General features: G+C 35.7%; 1 protein-coding gene across 3 annotated transcripts in view; it reads right to left on the bottom strand.

Annotated features, from left to right (window-relative positions):
* Positions 1 to 20,155, bottom strand: part of NF1 (neurofibromin 1) — a 309,766-nt gene that overhangs the window by 143,522 nt on the left and 146,089 nt on the right. For all 3 annotated transcript variants that reach the window (XM_064367666.1, XM_064367667.1, XM_064367665.1), the window contains 12 exons: positions 17,162 to 17,275; positions 11,315 to 11,394; positions 9,682 to 9,805; positions 8,001 to 8,156; positions 6,581 to 6,830; positions 5,972 to 6,045; positions 5,653 to 5,736; positions 3,174 to 3,614; positions 2,662 to 2,801; positions 2,232 to 2,354; positions 1,668 to 1,751; positions 396 to 512 (listed from right to left, as the gene is read on the bottom strand). In XM_064367666.1, the coding sequence (XP_064223736.1) occupies positions 396 to 512; positions 1,668 to 1,751; positions 2,232 to 2,354; positions 2,662 to 2,801; positions 3,174 to 3,614; positions 5,653 to 5,736; positions 5,972 to 6,045; positions 6,581 to 6,830; positions 8,001 to 8,156; positions 9,682 to 9,805; positions 11,315 to 11,394; positions 17,162 to 17,275 (1,787 nt within the window). The remainder of the gene's footprint in view (positions 1 to 395; positions 513 to 1,667; positions 1,752 to 2,231; positions 2,355 to 2,661; positions 2,802 to 3,173; positions 3,615 to 5,652; positions 5,737 to 5,971; positions 6,046 to 6,580; positions 6,831 to 8,000; positions 8,157 to 9,681; positions 9,806 to 11,314; positions 11,395 to 17,161; positions 17,276 to 20,155) is intronic.

Genomic DNA, 20,155 nt, shown 5'->3' with positions numbered 1-20,155 from the left:
GTTAACTGTTTCTCTCCTCTCTCGGGATAATCAGCCAGGCTCATTATGAAGTGTGCTGTGTTGGACATGATTTTACCTGACATAGCCTAGTATACCTTTCATAACATAAGCATCAAATAGATGCAATGTTTCCTAGTAAATGTGTCACTTATGATGGTTAGTATATAAAATTTGTGGTCCAGACAGCTTAGACAATGTCACTTTTGCAAATAACTTAATGAAGCAATCTGGGTTTTATTATAAGCAAAATTTTACTTATCATATTTTCTTTAAAAATAAAAAAACACAGTTATTTTCCTATCCTACTTCTGTTGTGAGGAATATTCTTTGTTTGTGTGTGTGTGAAGGGGATTTATTTGCTTTTTGCTTTGTGGTTTTTGGTGACTGAAATTTACTTAAGAAATAACTGTGATTTGGCTTCCATTAATTCCACACCATCTCCTTCCTCAGGCTGCAGTGGGAGACCAGCTAGAAGTGAAACTACTGCTTCCATGCTTGCCTGGTCCAAATCTCTGGGAAAAAAAAAAAAAAAAAAAAATTAGAGACCAGAAATCTTTCAGGTTCTTTCACTTTCCCTCAAATAAACCTCCTATTAACAGATATAAACTTTAGGAACTACCTACTTCACCAAACAAATTATTAGCACAACCCAAATAATTTGAGTTAATATGCAGACCCCAAAATACAAAGACATCTCAAATGGGGATAAGGCAATATTAACTTTCTACATAGTAATCTTGGCAAAATGACTACCTTAAGTCAAAAGTATGTACAACTGGCCCTCTGTATCAGTGAGTTCTATATCCATGAATTCAATAAACCATGGACTGAAAATATTTGGGGGGGAAAAGAAGTAGGGTTTCATCTGTACATAGGTACTCAATATGTACAGACTTTTTTCTTTGTCATTATTCCCTAAGCAGTATGGTATATTATATAATATTTATACTGTATTAGGTATTATAAATAATCTAAAGATAATTTAAAGTACATGGGAGGATGTGCATAGTTTATACGCAAATACTATGACATTTTATATCAGGGACTTGAGCATCTGTGGATTTTAATGTTCATGGGAGTGAGGTGTGGGCGGGGATTTGGGGGGTGGTTCCTGGACCTAATCCCTGACAGATATTGAGAGATGACTGTATTATAAAGTTAGGCTTGGTCAAAGAAACATAAGTGAATGCTTATTATACAGTCCATAGTGTTATATCACTTTCCAATATGTGTCAATAAGTATTTATCATTAAAGCAGACTTAATTACTTCCTTTTTTTTCTGTCTCTAGTGCTTGAATCAGAAAATCAATTATTTCTTCACGAGATTCATCACAATGAGTTCCTCAAATAATACCTTTATCTTTATCTATCTAATCATAACATAAATTCAATCTGAGGCTTTATGTATCTTATTTCCCAATAACTGTAGACTATTCTTCATAAACTGACAACACTAACTTCCCAAACATATTGTTCTCTCACATTTATTTTTAGTGAAAGTCTCAGTCAAAAAAAGTAGTAATAAAAATTAGTGTCTTCATATATTTCAAACACAAAAGTTTCACATCTAAAAAGTTTAAAATGCATAAAATACAAGTATAAAGCTGTAATGAAGTAGTGATAATTCTCACAGTAAAACCCACTAATAGATCATTCTCTTATTTACCTTGTAAGACATTTTACATCATCATCTGCTGCTTGGTTTGATGTTCCCATAACCCAATCTGTCAGGTATTCTACCATCTTATTCCTATAGAATGATGGAGAAAAGAGAAACAGCAAACAATTTTTTGAAGCCCCCCACCACACACACACAAACACACACACACCTTTAGTCATATAAGATTTCTTATACTGTAAATAACTTGCCAGATAACCCAGGTGACATGATGACTTTATAAAAGAGATATTGCTATCACAGACACAAAAATCAAAAGGGAACAAGCAATGTGGATATTTAGCCTCCATAATGGCCCTTAGTTATGGTATCAGATGGGAAAGAGAATCAAATCTTAGCTCAAGTATAGCACAGTTTTAGAAAAAGGGAGCACTGCCACAGGCACAAAGCTTAGGGAAATTTGAGGAGAGATACAGAGAAAAACAAACATGTAAATTGCTCTTTTTCTTTTTGTCTTCCTTTCTACCAATAACCACATACTTACTCTTTTTCTGTACTTCATTTAACATATTAAGATTTACAAGACCCTACATTGCTCTTTTGAGAACTCACCTAAATTTCATCTCTTGGCAAAATGAGAGGTCATCTCTCCTTGCCATCATTACTTCAACTAACTGACACAGTTTCGTTTTTATTTGAATTGCATGGACCATATTCCCAAGCACACGAACATATCTATATAGACATAGAAACAATAAAAAAAAGATCAGATATATGCAAAAGAGAAGGCATTCGAAATACTTTAGTTGTCAAGTAAAATGAATTAAATGTAAGTTTGAAAACAATAAGATATTTATTTATCTCATAAACGTATTTGTTAAGGTATTTATGAACATACACAACTTCTGGTTACCTTATTGTCACACCCTAGTTTGTGTGCAGTAAAGAATGGCAAATTAGTTTATCAATTACTACCAATATCAACGTGTAAGAGGTTTTTCTTATCTCTTATGTTTCTGCTACATTTCAGCAGAATGCTTACCTGACCAGATTTAACATCATTGTTTCAATGCTAGCTTGCCCTAGATGTTCAGAGCTGCCTTCAGTATGATTATCTAGCAAGTTCTTCATTATAGCTATGGTTTGCTCTACAAATTGAGTATTGGTATCAGTCAATAAAACCTATAGAAAGAACAAACACATTAATGATTTGCCATCAATGCACAGAAGACATACCCCCTAGAGAGATGAAACTGACTGACCTAAACACACAAACAGGCACACAGGCACACAACCAAACAAGCATACAGATAAACGCAGACATTCATATGCATACACAAGGCATTTATACCCTCAAGCACCCTTACACACCAGAGTTCCTAAGAAGCAAGCTGGCCCCTACATTGAGATGACTCTTCTTTCTGCAATTTTTTGGCAATTTTTAAAAACTATGAGTACCTAACTTAAATAATCTGAAAGAAAAACCCTTCATTATTTCAAACAAGTCAATCTATTCATAGAGAAAGCTGAAACATAAAGAAGAGAACACTTTACCTGTCCTTGGGAGTCAAAAAACTTGCTGATGGTATTCTTCAATTTGTTAAATAGCATTGGATAAAGAGCAGGACTCAATTCTAGACCCACCAGATCCTTAACATTGGTCCGTATCTGAAGTCCCACTTTCTCATGGTTACACACCATCAAGGACAACAGCCGATCCATAAATTTGCTGACAGGTGTATCTGTGTTTCCCTCTGAGGACATCACTGAAATCATGGAACCCTTACGTTCACTGACTGGGCCCATGGGTGGGCTATAGGTTGCCAGGCCAGAATTGCTTCTCTGCTGGAGGCACACTCCCCCAAGGGCACAAAGGAAGCCAGTCATGTTGATCCATTCCTGTAGGGAGTCTGTGTCAGACAAATCTATGGATCCTCCTCCACTCACATGGGACATTCGCCTCTTAACAATGGTCTTGTGAAGGCTTTCAGCAGCCTAAACACAAAATTTTTGTGCAAAGCATGAATTAAAACTAAATTAGTTGAGACTTGACAAATTACTCTTTATCCAACATTTCTTCCATGACAGAAGTACAAAAAGTGTAAAAAAAGTTAAAATCAAACCCCCAAATTATCATATAATTTTTTTTTTTTTTTTGAGACGGAGTTTCGCTCTTGATACCCAGGCTGGAGTGCAATGGCGCGATCTCGGCTCACCGCAACCTCCGCCTCCTGGGTTCAGGCAATTCTCCTGCCTCAGCCTCCTGAGTAGCTGGGATTACAGGCACGCGCCACCGTGCCCAGCTAATTTTTTTGTATTAGTAGAGACGGGGTTTCACCATGTCGACCAGGATGGTCTCGATCTCTTGACCTCGTGATCCACCCGCCTCGGCCTCCCAAAGTGCTGGGATTACAGGCTTGAGCCACCGCGCCCGGCCACCATATAAATTTTTAAAGAGCCACTGATTTATTTTTGTCATAGCTACACTAATATAATCACCCGAGTATCGAATTTGTTTTAAGAAGCTTTGATTTCAGCCGGGTGCAGTGGTTCACATCTGTAATCCCAGCACTTTGGGAGGCCGAGGCGGGCAGATCACGAGGTCAGGAGTTTAAGACCAGACTGGCCAACATGGTGAAACCCTGTCTCCACTAAAAAATACAAAAATTATCTGGGCATAGTGGCTCATGCCTGTAATCCCAGCTACTTGGGAGGCTGAGATAGGAGAATTGCTTGAACCAGGACCAGGGAGGTGGAGGTTGCAGTGAGCCGAGATTGCGCCACTGCACTCTAGCCTGGGCTACAGAGCAAGACCCAATCTCAAAAAAAAAAGTTTTCATTTCACATGGATGAACCTTGGAAACATTATGCTAAGTGAAAGAAGCTAACCACAAAAGCCCACATATTCTACAATTCCATTTATAGAAAATATCCAGAATAGGCAAATCTACAGAGACAGAAAGTAGATTTGTGGTTGCCTAGGGCTGGAGAAGTGGAGGGGAGAGAGGCAAGAAAGTGAGGGAGGGGGCTAGAGGCAGAGATAGTTAAAGGGTACAGGGTTTTTTTCTCAATTAATGAAATTGTTTTAAAACTGATTGTGGTGATGGTTGCACAACTCTGAATATACAAAAAACAGTCACTGAACTGGACACTTTAAAGGGGTGAATTGTATGGTATGTAATTATATATTAAACAGTTATCCCCCCAAAAGCTTTCATTCTAAAGCTACATGTCCCTTCCAAATAAAGGTATTAGGTACATAATTTTGCTTTATAAAAATATAACTCTTTTCTTATTGTAATTAAGCATGACAGAAAAAAAGAATGGAGGAATAACCAGTTTTTATAAATCACCTAAAAATGAGAGCCCAATACGAATATTACAAATCAAATATACACAAACACCAATTGATTGTTAATTTCCAAAGTAATAAATAATACAGTCAATAGTAATAGTTGAATGAACTGTCCACATTTTAAAATTTCATTTAATCTATGGGTTCAATCTTCTGCCCAAGACATTCCTTAATTAGAACACCTAACAAAATAGCAAAATGAATTGTTTCCATGTTAATTTTTCTCTACCTCTGTTGCTCCTTTTCTGAAAATTTTGTGAAACACCCTGATGAAGGGAAAAAGAGCAATAAAGGGTAAAGAAATGGTCTCTGCAACATATAGTCTCTGGCAGTGCTGCCCAGTATTTCTGTGATGATGGAAACATTTTCTCTCCCTGCTGTCCAATAGAGTAAGTGTCATATGTGGCTACTGAGTACTTGGAATGTGGCTAGTATATGATTGAGAAACTAAATTTTAATTTTACTTAATTTTAATTATGTTAAAATTTAAGTTAAATAGTCACATGTAGCTAGTGGCTACCGTGTTACAAAGTACAGGTCTAGATAAACCACAACTAAATATCAGTCTTCAGACAACTATATGCTTACTATACTGAGAGACACACGAAAGATTACCAAAGTGAAGTACATATATTTAGCAGTTCAGGTAACGGACAACAGTCAACTTTACAAACTTACCTGGCCATCTTCCATTTTGGCTTTTGGATAGTTAAGTATTAGTTTTGTTGCTTGTTCCCATTTTGCATGTGTATCTTCCCAAGCCTAAAATGAAGGCAATTATCACTTGAAAGCAACTTTAAGTCTAAAATTAAACACCAATCAGCAACAGCCAAGTTTCAAACTTGATGTACATTAAGTACTCAGATATTATACTTGTAATATGCACATATCTTGGATTTACTTCAAAAGCTATTCCTGATCACACATATGTAACAAGAGGCTTCCAAAATTGAGGGTAGGGGGCCTGGGAGGGGTGTTTCTGTTGTGAAGCGCATACCTCAGTGTTTCCTGCAGTGGGATGCTCAATGCGCCTCAGTAGTGCCATCACTCTTTTCTGAAGTGCTGCTCTTCCTAAGCAAATACAAGAGCAAATCAAGTTATTGCACTTAGAGCCCTGCCTGCCAGTGGAGAACCTGATAAGCCCCACTCAAAAGGCAGAGTAGGAGGAGCAGAACAAATGCTTCAAATGATAAAGCCAAAAACTTCCTTTTACTAACTTCACAGGAAAGGTACTTATCTTGGACTCTTATCTTGGAATAGCATAAAACAGCTGTTCCCACCCATAATTTACTCAAAACATATGCCAATGTGTGTAAAACTTCACTATCTACAACACAGCAGAGTAAATTACATAATCATAATGACAGTAACATATACTGCCAGTTATTTTAAAAATGTACAGCATATTAAAAATTCAGTGAGAGACTAACAATTTATTTCAAATGCTATTTATTTTCATCTTACTTTGTTCAGAAAAGGATTTCAAGTAAGCTACTTGAATTTCCCCTGAAACTTACAAAGCAGTAACCTTAAATACATTCTCACAATCAGATGCCAGGGGCTTTGAGGCAGACTAAGTAAAAAAAAAAACACTATTCACATTTACCTGTTGACATCATATTGCTGACAGAGGCAAACTCCATGAATGTGTTATAGTTGGGCAAGAGGTTATGCACTGACACTTCATCCACGCCACACCGGATATCTGCTTCCTCGCAGAGATGGCGAAAACAAGACATGGCAACCAGAACAGCTTCAGTGTCAGGATTCCACAGAAACATGTACAAGGCCACTTCTAGTTTGGTCTGGGCTTGTCGGCAAATTGGTGGGGTTCCACTGCATCCTGCTGCACTATCCTGTGAGTCAAGGGTGGAAGATGTATATTTGTAACTTGTAATTTTATGTATAAAACCCAACAATGCAATAAACTGCATCTGTGTATATAAATATCTCAGCATACAGTAATTCACAAGAGTTTTTTCCTTTAATCATTATAGAAATTTTTCAAACACCAAAACATCTTGTCCAAATGAGAAATGAGATTATCTGGACCAACATAATGCTACTACCTGTCCAAGTCAAATCGAATAGGTATTATCCTATTCCAGATTCCAGAAATGTAAACTAATTCTAACATGGACAGGTAAAACGCCATAACATAAAACTACTGCAGTAATGATATAATGTACTTCCCAGTGAATTAGAAATGACAGAAAAAAAGGAAGTAACAGGAAATTCTATTTATTTGCTATAGGAAAGTAATAAAGTAAGTACACTGCAGTACTCACTGAAACAAGGGCATAAACAAGAACTAAATATTGCTGTAGAAGATATACCTGATTCTAAATTACTATTCCCCAAACATGAAATGGAGAAAATAATTGACAAAATGAATGCAAATTCTACAAGTAAAGCAGACAATAGTAAATACCACCATACTGCTTACACGTTTTTTTCCCTTAACAGAAAATTATATTAAAAATTATGGATGAAAAATGTTTTGGTTTGGAAAATAAACTCTTCTGTAGTGATTTGATATTTTTACTTGAAATATGATTTGTATTTAAAAGAAATTATACACACAAACACAAATAACAGAAACACTTATCTTTACCATGAATCAAAATACTTTGTTTTTATCCCTGTAAATCTGTACCTTTGTTAGCTGGTACAACTTCTATACTTCTGTGGTATGAATGGCTTCTTTTTTATGGGGGGGAGGTTTATAATAATTATGTTGATCAGAAATATCTTGTAAGTGTCAAGTTCTATTTATACATCCTTTTATTTAACCCTCACAACAACTCTGGGGCAGGAATTATTATTGTCCCCATTTTAAAGTTGAGGAACTGATGAACAAGGATGTTAAGGACTTGTCCAAAGTTCCACAAAGAGCAGTGATAGAACTAAAGTCTACGCAGTTTTTCAATATTACACTATGTTACCTAGAAGACATTTACCAAAGTTCATTCAGAAAACAAACAGAGCACACATGATGATACAGGAAAACTACAAAAGAAGCTGACCATAGAGGAGTTCCCTTTTCCCTTCCGGAGAGAGGCTCCAGGAGTACGGAGTAACTCTTCATGATCCATGGACATTTGACTGGTATTTCCACTAGAAGGGATATCACATCCTACCCCATAAAAAAGCAGAAAGTGACAGGAACTTCTATCTGCCTGCTAGAAAAAAGAAACAAATAAGCTTTATGGAAGCACTGACAACCAAGAGTAATAAACACCTATTTGAGTTGTCTTCCTGTTTGAGACTCTCCTAGAAAACCCCTCCTCTCAATCTCTATGCCCCACCTTGAAGGAGGTTCACTAAAAACCCATTAGGACAAAAAATGTTTACTTAAATGTCTTTAAAATTTCTTTCAGTTTCCCATTATCTAAATCATCTGAAACAGTAGATTCTACAAATATAAATTAAGTCTAAGATAAACACACAAAAAAATCAATGAAATAAATCTACCGTATGAAAACTATGATTCAATCTCAATGACAAAGATTTTTTTCCATAAGATTTTATCCTGTGCCATATTGGGATAACTAGAAATTGATTCTTCAGATTAAGTTCTCTGGACCAATAATTAACCCTGGTATATACAACAAGTATGTCACAAGAGTGACTGCGCTGACCAGGACACTAGGAATTCATTACTGGATTCCTCATACTTGTATTCTGGAGATTATACCATAGACAAACACATGAAAGTCTGAAGTCTAATCTCTTTCCATATCTTTGGAATAACGTCAAATTCCACTACATTAACACATCAGATGAGCCAAATGTGAATAAACCCACTTTACCATTAGTCTATTTCTAAACAGAGACAAGTTATTAATAAAAAGCTGTATAACACTGAGAAGCATATGTGTTTCATACATTTAAGGTTTTTCAGTTATGATTCTAGTACCAGATAAAAACTCATTAAATCAAGTGCTCCTAAAACTAGATCATAATAGAATTCATAAATTGATTTGATTATAGAAACTATATGTTAAAAGAAATTTAAGCCTCTTCCTTATCCTCCACAACCTCACAATGTTTCAACAGTTCAGAATAAAAAAATTTCACTCTACCCCAATGAAGAAGTCTCCTGATATTTTCAAGAGGTGAAACCCTTATTGGAGGAATAGAAATAAACCTAGTTTGAGGACCCTCAACCTTTTCCCTTTTGCTTCTTGATATATAATTCTCTGAACCAGTCTAGCCATGAGATCTAGGTCTTTACCATTTCTCAGAGCTATGATTCTAGAACTGGACAAAAACTCATTAAATCAAGTACTCCTAAATCTATGCCATAACAGAATTCTTAAATTAATTATAGAAGCTATATGTTAAAATAAATTTTACATATGAGTTATGTCTTATGTATGAACTTGAGAATAAAGATAGAAATATGCTCCTTAAGCTCCTTTGGTTACAGCAGCCCCCATTTTTCCTAGGCCTGCCCCACAGAGATCTATTTAACTCAACTAGGACTAGAATTCATCAACAGTGTGGTTTTAAGGCCAAAGCCTCAGAATAATTTTTTAAATGCAGATTTGCCAGCCATCGTCCTCTGCATATATATTTCCTTTTGAGAACCTTGGGGAGAAGGAGCTGAAATAGAACCTAATTTGGCTCTAAAACACTTTCTTAATCTCTCCCCATTCCCATTCCAAATATTCTTCCATTTTTTAAAGATGTCATTTTGCTTACCTTATTTTTAAGAAGAAATTTATTCCTGCAGATCAAAATTTCCCGCAACCACTTGAGAATTTCTGTGCTACTAAGCATTTGATGACTAGTTAATTTCTTGCAGATGTAAAAAAGCATTTGTGAGCTGCAGTAACATAAAGTTCATTGTTACTAGCATCATCAATAACCTAATACAGATATAACCAGACATAAGAATGGCATTCTCTCATAATGAATACAAGTTTAGAGAAGCGTAGTTTCCCTTGTAGGGTTTTAGAGAAATAGTTATCAAAGTGTCAACAGCACTATAATCAAAGGAAATAAGTTTATAGGTTATAGAAAAAAAGCAAGTATTTATTCATAAGCCCCCTATGTTTCATTAAACTCCTGGTGTTTCTATCCGTGTATCTCATCCTTGCAGCAGACATAAGAAGAAACAATAAAGCATGTGCACGGCAGAGTCTGTCTCTAAACACAGTGCTCCACAGCACGGGGGCTGCAAGCTGCCATCCACAGGCCAAATCCAGATTACCACTTGCTATTGTAAATATAAAGTTTTAGTCAAACACAACTACAGACCCATTCGTTCACATATTGTCTGTGGCCACTTTCATGCTCCAAAGGCGGAACCGAATAGTTATGACAGAAACTGTATGACCCACAAAGCCACTATTTACCATCTGGCCTTTTAGAGAAAAGTTTCCTGATCCCTACTCTAGAGCTGCACTGTAACATGGTAACCACTAGCCAGTCACACATGGCTATTGAGCATTTTAAGTGTGGCTTGTTCAAATTGAGATGTGCTGAAAGTATAAAAGACACACCAAAGTTTGAAGACTTTATTTAAAAAAGAGAATATGTCATCAATAACTTTTATATTGATTACACGTTGAAATTATATTATAAATAACATATAGTGGGTGAAATAAAACATTATTAAAATTAATTTTACCTGCTTCTTTTTACTCTTTAATGTAGTAACTAGAAAATTTTCAATAACATATGGGATTTCTCATTATATTACTATTGGAGAGAACTGTTCTAGAGTAAGACTTAATTGAGCTGCCAAGTAACTTAGGACACCCATTCCTATAAGATAATGGCAAACTTGAGGTTTACACATTTACATTTTCCTCAAGGTGGTGACTTCATGCTCATTAAAATGTAATGATTTATATAATCTAGGAAGTAGACCACAAAATTCTGTGTATATTTTTGTCTTCTAAGCAGGTGTCCATTATAAATTCCTTCATCAAAAGCACTGGTATTACAGAAAGTTTATGAAAAATCAGTTTAAAAAACTGAAAAACAATATTTAACAAAATTTTATCATTCTACGCTTATAACTGTGAACATCTATTAAAAACACAGTAGTAACCACATTGAAATCTGAAAAAGGTAATATACCAAACAACAGTACTTATGGTTGGGTGACAAAATTTAGCAATATTCTTAAAATTTATTTTCTAAATTGCTGTGATATTTTTATTACAGTTAAAACAAGAAATTGTAATAATTTGAAGTCAAATAAAATACAAAATCATAAAACCTTTGGAAGTATAAGTTTTACAATGTACTAAGCACTATAGCGTTCATAATTCAAGACAAATACAAAGTAAAATTTTAAAGTTGAATTTAAAAAAAGTACAAATACCTAATCTCCCAAAATGTTTCTACAGGAGCATCAGGATTCCACAAGTCAATGCTATCTAACTGATGAAGAACCAGCAGAGCCTGAATTTTTTTAAGAAAAGAAAGACAAAGAGAAGACTCATTCAAATATTTTTGGTAAACATAACACTGGAATACTTATTTTACAAATGCTAAGAAATTGAGCTATTTCATTTATAGTTTCAACATACAGTAAAACATTCTTACTCTAATTGGCATGTATATATAAAGCTAAATGATGAATTCACAACAATATATAACTATAAAAACTGCTTTAAGAAACAAAATAATTTCAATAGATATTAAAGAACTCAAACAAAAAGTTGATCCCCCGGGCCGGGCGCGGTGGCTCACGCCTGTAATCCCAGCACTTTGGGAGGCTGAGGAGGGTGGATAACGAGGTCAAGAGATTGAGACCATCCTGGTCAACATGGTGAAACCCTGTCTCTACTAAAAATACAAAAAATTAGCTGGGCATGGTGGCGTGTGCCTGTAATCTCAGCTACTCAGGAGGCTGAGGCAGAAGAATTGCCTGAACCCAGGAGGCGGAGGTTGCGGTGAGCCGAGATAGCGCCATTGCACTCCAGTCTGGGTAACAAGAGTGAAACTCCATCTCAAAAAAAAAAAAAAAGTTGATCCCCAAGAAATACCTATCAAAATTAATACACACAGGAAAAGATAAGCAAAACTGTCTCATTTGCCACAAATTCTCTTGGAACAGAAAAAAGCAATTTTTCAAAATCAAGAGAGAGAAAGCAAAATGGATTTTGTATTTTGGTTTTTTTTGAAGAAAAAAGGAAGAAAGAACGAGAGAAAAAAAAAAACAAATGAAGAAGAGGAAAAGAAAGAGGGAAGGAGAATGGGAGTATTGCTTTATTGCCCAGGCTAGAATGCAGTCTAAAAATGGGAATTGAAAACCTATTTTATGCCAATAATTGTGCGTAACAATGGAGACAGGAAGGAATAAGGGAAGAAAATAACAAACAAGCAGCCAACCAATACTTCATTTAAACCTATGAAATGCTATGCAATTATTGAGGAGTGATTTACTTCCAATTATGTAGTCACTTTTGGAATAGCTGTGATATGGTACTGGTAAGAATGTATGTTTTGTGTATTTGAAGTTGAGAGTTCTATAAATGTTTATTAAGTTTACTTGGTCCGGGTCTGAGTTCAAGTCCTGGATATCCTTGTTAATTTTCTATCTCATTGATCAGTCTAATATTGACAATGTGATGTTACAGTCTCCTACTATTATTGTATGGGAGGCTAAGTCTCTTTATAAGTCATTAAGAACTTGTCTTACGTATCTGGGTGCTCCTGTATTGGGTACGTGTATATATAGGATCGTTAGCTCTTCTTGTTGCATTGATCCTTTTACCATTGTGTAATGTCCTTTTTTGCCTCTTTTGATCTTTGTTGCTTTAAAGTCTATTTTATCGGAGGCGAGAATTGCAACTCCTGCTTTTATTTATTTATTTATTTTTGCTCTCCATTTGGTTGGTAAATCTTCCTCCATCCCTTTTTGAGTCTTTGTGTATCGTTGCATGTGAGATGAGTCTGGATGCAGCATACCAATGGGTTTTGGCTTTTTATCCAGTTAATAATATATATGAGTTTAATACTGCCATTTGATGCTAGCTGGATATATTTTTGGAAAGGCTGATACTGGTTGCTCCTTTATACACATAGTGCTTCTTTCAGAAGCTCCTGCAAAGCAGGCCTGGTGATGGTGAAATCTCTAAGTACTTGCTTGTTTGCAAAAGATTTTATTTTTCCTTCGCTTGTGAAGCTCAGTTTGGCTGGATATAAAATTCTGGGTTGAAAGTACTTTTCTTTAAGGATGTTGAATATTGGCCCCCACTCTTTTCTGGCTTGTAGGGTTTCTGCTGAGAGATCTGCCGTAAGTCTGATAGGCTTCCCTTTGTGGGTAAACCTGACCTTTCTCTCTGGCTGCCCTTAGTATTTTCTCCTTCATTTCAACCCTAATGAATCTGACGATTATGTGCCTTGGGGTTGGTCTTCTTGAGGAATATCTTTGTGGTGTTCTCTGCATTACCTGGAGTTGAATATTGTCCTGTCTTACTAGGTTGGGAAAGTTTTCCTGAATAATCTCCTGAAGAGTATTTTCCAACTTGGATTCATTCTCTTCGTCACATTCAGGTACACCTATCAAACGTAGATTAGGTCTTTTCACATAATCCCATATTTCTTGGAGACTTCGCTCATTCTTCTTTATCCTTTTTTCTTTAATCTTGACTTCTCATTTTATTTCATTAAGTTGGTCTTTGAACTCTGATATCTTTTCTTCTGCTTGATCAATTCAACTGTTAAAACTTGTGCATACTTCGCGAAGTTCTCGTGTTGTGTTTTTCAGCTCCATTAATTCACCTATATTCCTCTCCAAATTGTCTATTCTTGTTAGCATTTCGTCAAACCTTTTTTCAAAGTTCTTAGTTTCTTTGCATTGGGTTAGAACAAGTTCTTTTAATTCACAGAAGTTTCTTATCATCCACCTTCTGAAGCCTACTTCTGTTAATGGAATGCACTCGTTCTCCATCAGGGCTTGTTCCGTTGCTGATGAGGAACTGTGATCCCCTGTAGAGGGAGAGGCATTCTGATTTTGGGTATTCTCAGCCTTTTTATGCTGGTTTCTTCCCATCATTGTAAATTTATCCACCTGTCGTCTTTGTGATTTCCGACTTTCAAATTAGGTTTCTGAGTGGATGTCCAACTTGTTGATTCCCAGCGCCGAAATCTGAGCAAACCACTGCTCCGGCCAAAACAGCGGTGTTAAGATTGATGGTGCTTTTCTGCCCGGGAATCGGCCAAAAGGGGACCCAGTCCCGCTCACTCTGTACCAAGAACTGCCGCGCTGAGGCGCCAGCAAAACCACTGCACCAGCCACAAGGGTCGTGCTGGCGACCCGTGGGGCTCCTCCGCTGGGAATCTCCTGGTCTGTGAGCAACAAAAGTTTGTCTGAAAGTGTGGCGTCCTCTCGTTCTCTGCACTTTCACTGGGAGCTATAATCCCGAGCTGCTAGTGGTCAGCCATCTTGGATCTCTAGGATTTTGTATTTCATAGCAGATTATTCATTCTAAAGTATTTCAATTGACCACAGAAGTAAAATTGGAATTTGGCTCAGAGAAATTTAGTCAATTTCTATGACTTTAAAAATTTTATGAATATAACTCAAAAGGAAAAAGCTGCACACAGAGGTACTTGTTGCTCTTAAATATTATAGGAGAAAATTAGGAGAACTTTACTAGGAGGAGAATGGGTTAATATTCAGTAATGAGAATGGTATTTTAACTTCATGAGCTGTTAAACATTCATTAAAACTTATATATATCACATAGCAATATGGAAAAATATGAAATGTCAAGTGAGTATACTGTGTTTATAGCTTTGTTAAAACATGAAAAATACAAAAAAAAGAGAGAAAGAAACAAGAAAATCAAAGCAGGGAAAAGACTAACATGTTTTCTTTTAATGTATATTTGTAAAGCTTTATCAAACAAAAATATAGAGAATTCGTCACTTGAAAAAACTAGTACCAGTAAATTGTACCAAGTTTCTGCACAATAGCAACAAAACTGAATTTTAATTTGTGTTGTTTTTCCTTGATATGAGAGCTACAGATTATATGCTTTTTAAGATTCTCACAATTAATTGTAATTTTCATTAAATATCTCAAAGTAATTACAATAAAAATGTTTGAAATAAGATACTGAGTCTGACCTTTATATGGTTATATAAGTGAATTATTTAATACATATTGTAATATGTAACATATATATTATATTATATGTAATATATGTATTATATATATTAAATAATTCACTTATATAACATAATATAGATGTTATATATTACAATAGATTATTGCATAAATTAGACTATGACATAAATTAAAACCATCAAAGATATAAAGAATAAAATGTAGACTCTTTCTTCAAACTGATCCTATCTTAACTCCAATTCTACAATCCCAACAAACATTACTCCCACCACCCCAACACCCCTAACCCAGTGAACACTGTTAAGCTCTGCACATTTCTTTCAGTCCTTGGTCAAGGTATCAACATATAAAAGCCAGACTCATATTATCTTATTTCAAACATTTTTATTGTAATTACTTTGAGAAATTTAATGAAAATTGCAATTAATTTTGAGACTCTTAAAAAGCTATATAATTTATAGCTCTCATATCAAGGAAAAACAACACAAATTAAAATTCAGTTTTGCTGCTATTGTGCAGAAACTTGGTACAATTTACTGGCACTAGTTTTTTCAAGTGACAAATTATCTACATTTTTGTTTGATAAAACTTTACAAATACATATTGAAAGAAAACATGTTAGTCCATTCTCTGCTTTGATTTTCATGTTCCCTTCTCTCTCTTTTTTTTTTTTTTGCATTTTCCATGTTTTAACAAAGCCATAAACACAGTATACTCACTTGACATTTCATATTTTTCCATATTGCTGTGTGATCTATATAAGTTTTAATGAATGTTTAACAGCTCATGAAGTTAAAATACCATTCTCATTACTGAATATTAACCCATTCTCCTCCTAGCAAAGTTCTCTTAATATTCTATTATAATTTAGTGCAATAAGTACCTATGTGTGCAGTTTTTTCCTTGAGTTATATTCATAAGATTTTTAAAGTCATATAAATTGAATTATTTGTACAAAAAAAAAGGAAATGTTTGTATAGCTCCTGCTAGATAGCCTTCCAAAAAGACTGCAAGAAATGTGTCAACATACGGGACCACTAGCAATCTACAAAAATGAAAGCAATGATTACATAATAAGTGCTAAAGCATTTTTTATAAATGTTTTTACTTTGGTATGTCTAAACATTTTTACAATATGTACATTAGGATGGCTATAATAAAAAAGACACATTATAACAAGTGCTAGCAAGAATGCAGAAATATTAAAACTTCATACATTATTATTGGGAATATAAAATGATACAGCTGCTTTGGAAAAGAGTTTGACAGTTCCTCAAACGTTCAACAGAGTTACCATATGACTTAGCACTTCCACTCCTTTATACTTAAGAGATATGTCCATATAGATTTTTACACAAATATTTATAGCAGCATTATTCATAATAGCCAAAAAGTGGAAACAACCCCAAAGGTCCACCAACTGATAACTAAATAAACAAAACTGAGATCCATAAAATGAAATATTTGGCAATAAAAAGGAAAGAAATACTGATTCATACCACAACATGAATGAACCTTGAAAACATTATGTTAAGTCAAGGTAGCCAGACATAAAAGGCATATATTCTATGATTCTAGTTATATGAAATGCCTAAAACAAGAGAATCCATAGAAACAGAAAATAGATTAGTAGTTGGTAAGGATGAGGGAATGGGGAGTGAAGTTTCTTTCTGGGGTGATAAAAATGTTATGGAATTAGAGAGCAATGACAGTTGTACAACTGTGTGAATACACTAAGAACCACTTAAAATGGTCAACCTGAGGCTATGTGAATTATGTCTCAATTTAAAAATCAATATTTTTAATACTTAATACAAATACTTTTAAAATTTTAAAGTCAACTGCAATGAGAAAATCTTGAACTATTTTATTAAGCATAAGAATTTGTACGATGTTGTTGCTATGTGATATAAAGCAAGTAAATCCCTTCTTTATCCATGGAATTTATAAAACAATGTATAGACATAAACATACCATTTCCAGAAATGACATCTACCTATTACTCATAGAAACTACACACCAAGCTAATATCATGAATGTACAGTTACAACCTTTCCTTCAAGAACCTGGAATTCATTTCCCCCTTACCTCCATTGCTTCCTGAGCAATCTCTGGCATGTGCGACTGAGGGACTAGTTGGACAAGCCCTGTAATTAATTCCGCTGTACTGCCTTGGGTTTCAGGTCCCTGTTTTCTTGGATTCTGCAAGGAAACAAAGGAAACTTCCATTAAAAAATAAATAAATAAATCGAGAGAGATTAGAGGGAGGAAGGAATACACGGCAGCTGCTAAACGGTACTAGGCTTCTTTAAGGGGTGATAACAATGTTCTAGAACTAGGCCAGGCACGGTGGTTCACACCTGTAAGCCCAGCACTTTGGGAGGCCATGGCTGGTTCACCTGAGTTCAGGAGTTTGAGACCAGCGTGACCAATATGGTGAAACCGTATCTTCACCAAAAATATAAAAACTAGCTGGGTGTGGTGGCGTGCGCTTGTAGTCCCAGTACTTGGGAGGCTGAGGCAGAAGAATCACTTGAACTGGGAGGTGGAAGTTGCAGTGAGCCGAGATTGTGCCACCGCACTCCAGCCTAGGGGACAGCAAGACTCTATCCCCCCCCCAAAAAAAAAGGTTAAAAAAAAGTTCTAGAATTAAACAGTGGTAATGGTTGCAGAACCTTGTAAATATACTGTAAACTGAATTGTAAACTTTAAAATGGTGAATTTTATGGTATGTGGGTATGGTATTTTTATCTCAATAAAATAATAAAAATTTTGTTAAATCAAAACTTCTTTTATTAGGGATTCTTTTAATCCACGTCATTAATGTGAATGATGTCCAGGGAAAATCCTAATGAAAGAAAACCATTAATTCCCACTAAAAATTACATCAATAATATGAGTAGTAATTTATTTTTCCCCCAACAATTGTAAACTGGCTAAAGAATGTTATCTCTGGTTTGGAATTTACTGGTTTTGAGCTTATACATGATTGTGATCAAAGGCAAAGGACATACAGGTTGGATAAGGACCTCGTGATTATCCTGTACAGCCCGCTTGTCCCATACAAAGGGCAGGACCACACAGTTGGTGACAAATTAAAGGCTAGAATTCACATCACCAGATACCCATACTTTTCACTGTGGAAAAATGAAGTATATTAAGCAAAGAAAATTAACATCGTATACACCTACCTTTTTTTTTTTTTTTTTGATACGGAGTTTCACTCTTGACACCCACGTTGGACTGCAATGGCGTAATATTGGCTCACTGCAACCTCTGCCTCCTGAGTTCAAGTGATTCTCCTGCCTCAGCCTCCTGAATAGCTGGGATTACAGGCATGCGCCACCATGCCCAGCTAATTTTTGCATTATTAGTAGAGACAGGGTTTCACCATGTTGGCCAGGCTGGTCTTTAGCTCTTGACCTCAGGTGATCCGCCCACCTTGGCTTCCAAAGTGTTGAGATTACGGGCGTGAGTCACTGCACCTGGCCAAATGCCTACCTACTTAAAAAGACTAAACTGTTTCTCATAACTTGGAAGCATATATTTGCACTTCAAGAATATATGGTTCAGCCAGGCACAGTGGCTCATGCCTGTAATCCCAGCACTTTGGGAGGCCAAGGCGGGCAGACTGCTTGAGGTCAGGAGTTTGAGACCAGCCTGGCCAACATGGAGAAACCCCGTCCCTACTAAAAGTACAAAAATTAGCCAGGTGCGGTGGCAGGTGCCTGTAATCTCAGCTACTTGGGAGGCTGAGGCAGAAGAATCACTTGAACCCAGGAGGTGGAGGGTGCAGTGAGCCAAGATTACACCACTCCAGCCTGGGCAACACAGTTAAGACTGTGTCTCAAAAAAGCAAAAACAAAAGAATACATGAGGTCAATGCAACTTGTGTCCCTTATTTTATTTTGCTAACTATAGATTCTTCCCCATTATCATGACTAAGGTAAGCCCTCACTCCAGTATCTGTAATTCAAAACTGTTAGTCTATTTTCTAACATTTATATAAATTCATTCATAACCCAATAATTTGTATTGAATACCAAATACACAACAATGAAAAAGAAAAGATGTGTTTCCCATCCTCCAGGAGCATGAAGTTTCATGTGGGAAGATATCATCAATAAAACAATCAGACCAACAAGCATAAAAATGCAAATCACATAAGAGCTATAAAGGTACATGCTGCTATAATAGCCTATAACATGGAAAAGTATCCTAGTCAGGGAAGCTTCCTTAGTGCAGTGACAATAGCTTAGAATTAGTAGGAATTACTATGTGAAGAGTAAGCAGATTCCAGGCAGAGGGAAAAGCAAGTGCAAGGGAGGACTGAAGGCATGTGGTTGGAAAGTTTGAAAGGAAGACTATCATGAATAGAGTAGAGAGGACAAATAATGTAATGCTGCATGTGGAAGAAATGGTAGGTGGGAGAAAGATTTTACATGACCTTGTAGATCTATTTGGAGTTTGGTCCTTATAAGCAAGAACAATTTCAACTAAAAGGTTTCAAGCTGAGCAAGGGCATAATAAGATTTGTTTTTTAAAGAGATTGCCGTAACTTCAGTGTGGAGAAATGATCAGGAGGATCTAAGAAACGATGCAAGCTGAGTAATTAGGAGGCTTGAGAAATTGAGATGGAAGACAAAATCATATTACTTTTTAAAATATCATGATTGAAACCATTTAACAAGTATTCCTACAATCTTCCAAAATTACTAAGACTCAGAATTTTTATGTAAAAGACAAAATGGTCAAATATTTACAATGAATCATCTATTTTAATGTACTTACGGTTACTTTGAGAAAACTTATTAACCAGTAGATGGCAGCAAAGCAAACAATTTCCATTTTAAATGATCCTTGGAAAACAGCAAGTTTTGCTTAAATTTTTCTTCAAACAACATTTAGTAGAAAAGGCATTGGTGAGTTTGGTGCCTTCTTTGAATGTGAATTATGGCCATATAAACAGAGTGCTGCTAATATTATGTGACCTTCATGATGAAATAATGCCACGAATAGCTTGTGACACATAACAAAGGAATGAGGAGAAAGGGAATTTCATTATTTTTATCGAGTTTCACT

Source organism: Aotus nancymaae, unplaced genomic scaffold (genome assembly GCF_030222135.1).
Source record: "Aotus nancymaae isolate 86718 unplaced genomic scaffold, 86718_ANA_hifiasm-v0.15.2.pri h1tg000072l, whole genome shotgun sequence".
In the NCBI taxonomy this organism is placed as follows: domain Eukaryota; kingdom Metazoa; phylum Chordata; class Mammalia; order Primates; family Aotidae; genus Aotus; species Aotus nancymaae.
Note: the sequence above shows the minus strand (reverse complement) of the source record. Positions and strands in the feature narration are given on the sequence as shown.